Raw genomic sequence first — 6,146 nt, 5'->3', positions numbered from 1 at the left:
GCAAAGGATTTGTTTCAACATCTAAGCAAGGACTTTAGGACTGAACTGTGTTTGCTATATTGGAAATATTACTACAGGGGACATTATTCACTGTAGGCCTATAATCACAAACTGACTTCTTGTAAATGGATCTTTATAGGGGCTAATGGCCAATACTTAAAAAATATATGACACATGCATACATTGTCTATATTTATATTTTATAATTCGATACAAAATAAACACACAGCCAGCAACAGACCCAAATGGGCAGACACCCAGAACTTCACGCTACATTGGCGCGCTCCACTGCATGCGTTGCGCAGTTTACCGCATAATTGTTTGCCTAGTAACAATCCGTAGAGCAGAAAAAGACCATCGAAAACGATGGTCTTATAACATCAAGCCGTTCCTGAATATCATTCCGCCAAGTACTATATTGATGAGGATTGTTGAAGGAACCGGAATATATATCACATTACGGTATTATTTATGCATATATAAAAAATATGTTTCAAATAATTGCATATGGGAATATAATTATTATCATAGTAAAGTGCAAAAGTGTACATATTATCAGACTGGCTCTCGGAGACCGGAAGTCACAGAGGTACTATTTCCTGTCTGTGCTAGTTGGTAAGTTTAAATGGGATGCTTTCTTTTTCAATTACTTTCCTTAAAATATAATGTATATTTTGCTTTGCATGCTCATTTTGGGATGATGAAGTCGTTAACTAGCGAATACGTTCTCAAAAAGTAAAACATATATTTATTTTGTCGACATACTAGCTAAACGGTGATGTGAGGGGTTAGCGCGATTGGTTTCTTTCTCTTTGGGAAGCAAGCTAGCTAGCCTGGTTACTAAACCACAGAGTTTGTCTTTGACTAAACCATCCAATATGGTCACTTTCTAAATTTGATTTTATGTGTGTAGTTTATAGCAGTAATTATGTGAGGATTGTACGTGTTCGACGGACAATGTTTATCTATTTATTTTATCACTTGCATGCTATAGATTATGTCATCTTTGTGCGCCTGACTTGAACTAGAGGCACGTTGCTAGTATTTTAGTTTAACTAGGCAAGTCAATTAAGAACAAATTCTTATTTTCAATCACAGCCTGGGTTTACTGCGTTGTTCAGGGGCAGAACGACAGATGTTTACCTTGTCGGCTCGGGGATTCGATCTAGCAACTCTCCGGTTAACGTTACTGGTCCAACGCTCTAACCACTAGGCTACCTGTCGACCCAGTATGTTATGCTAGCTAGTTGAATCCTAGATCGCTGTGGTGGAATAGTATACATTTCGGTAAGTTAAATTCAGCTGTAAGCATTTGCTCACTGACCATAGTACTGGAAATGGTCTTACGGAGAATACATATGTAATTTTATGAGTATACAGAGACTGCGCGGTTGCTTGCTGTCATACTATAGAGCGTTTGCCTGTTAGATAATTGTTGACACGTTCACTTGACTTGTTTTCTATGTTAGTTACTCATGCAAAACAAATTTCGTATTGTCACTGATTTCTTCCATTTTCTCACACGCAGCGCACATTTATTCTCTGTGAGAGGTGCAGACTCTTGTCTGCTCTACCCCATCGTAACCCTGTCACTCCCGGCGGGAACCATGGCCTTCGTGCCGACCCCCAGCCCAACGGTGGTGGACCAGACCACCCTCATGAAGAAGTACCTGCAGTTCGTGGCAGCCCTCACAGACAACAACACCCGTAAGTGAATGAGAAACTATGATAGTTGAGTGTGCCATAGTCTGAGAGTCAGCATGAGCCAGAGAATTCTCCTGTGCTCAGAAACATAATTATTTGTGTGATGTAATGTATACTGTAGCTGTAGGTGCTATTGGTGAGTTGTGGGCATAGTTATTCAGTAATCTATGGTTTAGGTATAATCTCTACAGCAGGGGCAATGTGATGAGAGCGATATTCTTTAGTCCAGAATAAGGTACAGTGTATTTGTGATGGTGACTGACTGACTGAGTGTGTGCGAGTGTGTCTGATAAAGTACCTTAAAACACTCTGGGCGCTGTAAGTAAAACTGATAAGATCTGAGTGTCCCTGTCTGCACAGAGATGAGAAGTATATGATGACTCATTGTGTCACATGAGCTGTTTTAATGTTGTTACTGTATCCTCCAACACTCAGCTGATGAAACAAAGTTGAAGATGATGCAGGAGGTCAGCGAGAACTTTGAGGTAAGTTTCTACCATAGAATAACTAGAATGGGTATACCCATTATGTCTGTGTTTCTACTACAGCTGTAAGTCACAACACTGTTCACTTATCTGGTCTACATAATGAAAACTGGTCTTATGTTAGTGTTGATGTCTTTTTCAGAATGTGACATCATCACCACAGTACTCCACCTTCCTGGAACACATCATCCCTCGCTTCCTTACCTTCCTCCAGGACGGAGAGGTGCAGTTCCTGCAGGAGAAGCCCACACAGGTAGGAGGACATTAAATCATTTAAATATTTATTTGCTTAAGGACAGATACAATTTAAACATGAAGTCATTGAATGCACAAGATTCAGATTCACCTTGTATTACTTTAAAACAGCAACTGAGGAAGCTGGTGCTGGAGATCATCCACCGGATCCCAACTAATGAACACCTGAGACCTCACACCAAGAACATTCTGTCTGTCATGTTTCGCTTCCTGGAGGTAAGTTGTCACTCGCGTCTATGACAGACATGATTTATGCTGTGTATCGTCTTTTCAGCAGAGGCGATGTGATGAGAGCGATATGCTTTAGTCCAGAGTAAGGTACAGTGTATTTGTGATGGTGACTGACTGACTGAGTGTGTGCGAGTGTGTCTGATAAACGTACCTTAAAACACTCTGGGCGCTGAAAGTAAAACTGATAAGATCTGAGAACGCCTGTTTGCTGAGAGATGGGAACTGTGTGGTGGTGGAATGTTCCATAGGAACCAATCGTTTCAGAAATTGGTCAAAAAGGTATTGTCCACCCCACACACACACACACACACACACACGTACTGAGTGGACAAAACATTAGGAACACTTTCCTAATATCGAGTTGCATCCCTTTTGCCTTCAGAACAGCTTCAATCTATTGGGGCATTGACTCTACAGGGTGTCGAAAGCATTACACAGGGATGCTGGCCCATGTGGACTCCAATGCTTCCCACAGTTGTGTCAAGTTGGCTGGATGTTCTTTGGGTGGTGGATCATTCTTGTTAACCAAGGGAAACTGTTGCGTGTGAAAAACCCAGCAGCGTTTCAGTTCTCAACACACTCAAACCTATGCGCCTGGCACCTACTACCATGCCCCGTTCAAAGTCACTTAAATCCTTTGTCTTGGCCATTCACCCTCTGAATGGCACACATACACAATCCATGTCTCAAGGCTTAAAAATCCTTCTTAAACCTTCCTCCTCCTCTTCATCTACACTGATTGAAGTGGATTTAGAGAGTGATATCAATAAGAGATCATAGCTTTCACCTGGTCAGCCTGTCATGGACTGTGTTCTTAATGTTTTGTGCACTCAGTGTATTTAGTCCAGATAGTTATATGTCCCTAACCTGAACTGATTGACTCAGTGTTTTCTTTGCATTGCATCGCTCGATGTTTGCTTTCAGATTGAGAGCGAGGAGAACGTGTTGATATGCCTGCGTATTATCATTGAACTGCACAAACAGTTCCGTCCACAGATCTCTCAAGAGGTGAGAACCTTTCTTTTCTCCAATCTCACTTTGTGTTGATGAACAGAAGACCTGCCTACAGTGTCTTGCCATGACTCTATCTCAATTCCTCTTTCCATGATTCCTCGCATCTCCTTGCCTCCTTAACCGTATTGGATCAGACCTTCCCCAATGTGTTTTGCGAGGAAAGAAGATGTGAGGAATCGCGCAAAGATGAATTGCGATGGAGCCCATGTCTGGATGCTGAACTGTGCTCCTCTGATCAAGGTATTAACTGTCTGCTGTAATCTTTTCAGATCCATCACTTTCTGGACTTTGTGAAGCAGATCTATAAGGAGCTGCCTAAAGTAGTGGTAAGACAACAGAAAAGCAGGTGGCTTATTGAGCGGGGAAATGTTTAGTCTCTGAGGATGTAGGAATCATGTTCTCACTTTTGCATTCTCCTTCCCTCTTGTCTTTTCTCCCTGTCTCTGTTCTTGTCCCTGTTCTCTCTCAGGCTCGGTACTTTGAGAATCCCCAGGTGATAGCTGAGAACACTGTGCCTTCTCCTGAGATGGTGGGCATGATCACCTCGGTGTTGGTGAAGACCGCCCCCGAGAGGGAGGACAGTGAAACGCGCACAGTGAGTACTATCAACTGTCTGTAACTCCTCTTACTACCACATGGTGGTGTAGAAGCACTGGCAAAGCATTTCAGACCAGGGCTCGTTTTCTAGGTAGAAATGTAAGGCACAGAGCTCATGTGATTCCATCATTGAATCATGTCTGTTCTACACAGTATATTTATATCTGAATGTTCCATACTGTTGTACCGATCCTGAATATAGGCTGGCATTTTCCTTGCCTGACTCCTGTTTATTTGTTTCTCCAGCACACCATCATCCCACGGGGGTCCCTGTCCCTGAAGGTGCTGGCTGAGCTGCCTATCATAGTGGTGCTCATGTACCAGCTGTATAAACTGAACATCCATAACGTGGTATCTGAGTTTGTCCCCCTCATCATGAACACTATCATGCTGCAGGTTTCTCCCCAGGCCAGGTAAGAAGCCTGTGTGTGCGATTGAGTCTGTCTTGATTCCGTCCTTTAGACAATCATAATTGTTATTTTTGCTAAACAACCACAAGAACATGAAATGGTATTAAAGCATAAATTATTATTAAGGGTACAGTGGAATTGTTTGCTTTGTATATAAGTAGTTATTGTAAACCCTATTATGTAACTTTCAGGCAACACAAGCTGTATAACAAGGAGCTGTATGCTGATTTTATCGCTGCTCAGATCAAGACCCTGTCCTTCCTGGCCTACATCATCCGCATTTACCAGGTACATATACCCATGTTGTGCTTTTCACTTCCTGTGCCTGTGTTCAATTTCTCATTTAATTTTCTGTATTGTATTTACCTGGCACACAGAGTACTTAATGCCAGTTTTCATGGAACTTCCTAAACTATATTGTGTTTGTGTATCCCTCTGACCAGGACCTGGTAGGGAAGTACTCCCAGCAGATGGTAAAGGGCATGCTGCAGCTGCTCACCAACTGTCCCTCTGAGACAGCCCATCTACGCAAGGAACTGCTCATCGCTGCCAAACACATCCTCACCACAGACCTGCGCAGCCGTACGCATTGACGCACGCACACACAAGCATGCACGAACCAATGCAAACTCCTTCACTCAGATTAATTCTGGCACTTTATTTTCATTCTGTGTTGCAGAGTTCATCCCTTGCATGGACAAACTTTTTGATGAGTCCATACTGATCGGGTCTGGCTACACAGCCCGGGAGACACTGAGGTAAGACCATTCTCACCCTCTCATCAAACACCAGCCTTCATCTTTCATTAGTCTCCATGTGAAACAAGCCGTAGCTATCAGACCTGGCAGATCTGTGGATTGTGGAGTATAAAAAAGGGAAAAGGTGTCTTCTAATGCTCTTTAAAGCTCCGGCACCTTCCATGCACTGATTATAAATCGCTCTGGATTAGAGCCTCTAGTCACTAAAGTTTAGTGTCTGCTAAATGACCGAGATGTTACGTAAACTGTAAAAATGTTCCATTTGATAGTGAACTCTTCTGACCTCTCCCTTCCCCTCTCTCCTGTCACTCCAGACCCCTGGTCTACATGGTAGTTGGTGATCTGACTTTTAACCCTTTCTCCCCTCCAGACAATGTAATGTAAAATATAACCTTCTGTTTTGATAGTGGTGAACCTTTGCAACTCCTCTCCCTCCAGACCACTGGCCTACAGCACGCTGGCAGACCTGGTGCACCACGTGCGTCAGAACCTGCCTCTCACAGACCTGTCTCTGGCCGTGCAGCTGTTTGCCAAGAACATAGATGACGAGTCTCTCCCCAGCAGCATCCAGACCATGTCCTGCAAACTGCTGCTTAACCTGGTCGACTGCATCCGCTCCAAGAGTGAACAGGAGAACGGCAACGGCCGGGACATACTGATGAGAATGCTGGAAGTAAGTAAAGCAAGATGGG

The 6,146-nt window shown here is 43.3% G+C and overlaps 1 protein-coding gene across 1 annotated transcript in view; it reads left to right on the top strand.

Moving 5' to 3' along the window:
• Nucleotides 1-657: 657 nt before the first annotated feature.
• Nucleotides 658-6,146, top strand: part of LOC124040185 (transformation/transcription domain-associated protein) — an 83,762-nt gene continuing 78,273 nt past the window's right edge. The window contains 13 exon segments of the mRNA XM_046357116.1: nucleotides 658-735; nucleotides 1,529-1,707; nucleotides 2,140-2,189; nucleotides 2,332-2,442; nucleotides 2,556-2,660; nucleotides 3,600-3,683; nucleotides 3,959-4,015; nucleotides 4,159-4,284; nucleotides 4,533-4,699; nucleotides 4,888-4,984; nucleotides 5,140-5,278; nucleotides 5,376-5,454; nucleotides 5,893-6,127. Coding sequence (XP_046213072.1) covers nucleotides 698-735; nucleotides 1,529-1,707; nucleotides 2,140-2,189; nucleotides 2,332-2,442; nucleotides 2,556-2,660; nucleotides 3,600-3,683; nucleotides 3,959-4,015; nucleotides 4,159-4,284; nucleotides 4,533-4,699; nucleotides 4,888-4,984; nucleotides 5,140-5,278; nucleotides 5,376-5,454; nucleotides 5,893-6,127 — 1,467 coding nt within the window. The 5' untranslated portion in view covers nucleotides 658-697.

This window comes from Oncorhynchus gorbuscha, linkage group LG07 (genome assembly GCF_021184085.1).
Source record: "Oncorhynchus gorbuscha isolate QuinsamMale2020 ecotype Even-year linkage group LG07, OgorEven_v1.0, whole genome shotgun sequence".
In the NCBI taxonomy this organism is placed as follows: domain Eukaryota; kingdom Metazoa; phylum Chordata; class Actinopteri; order Salmoniformes; family Salmonidae; genus Oncorhynchus; species Oncorhynchus gorbuscha.
The sequence above is the reverse complement of the archived record's forward strand: the minus strand, read 5'-3'. Positions and strand labels throughout refer to the sequence as shown.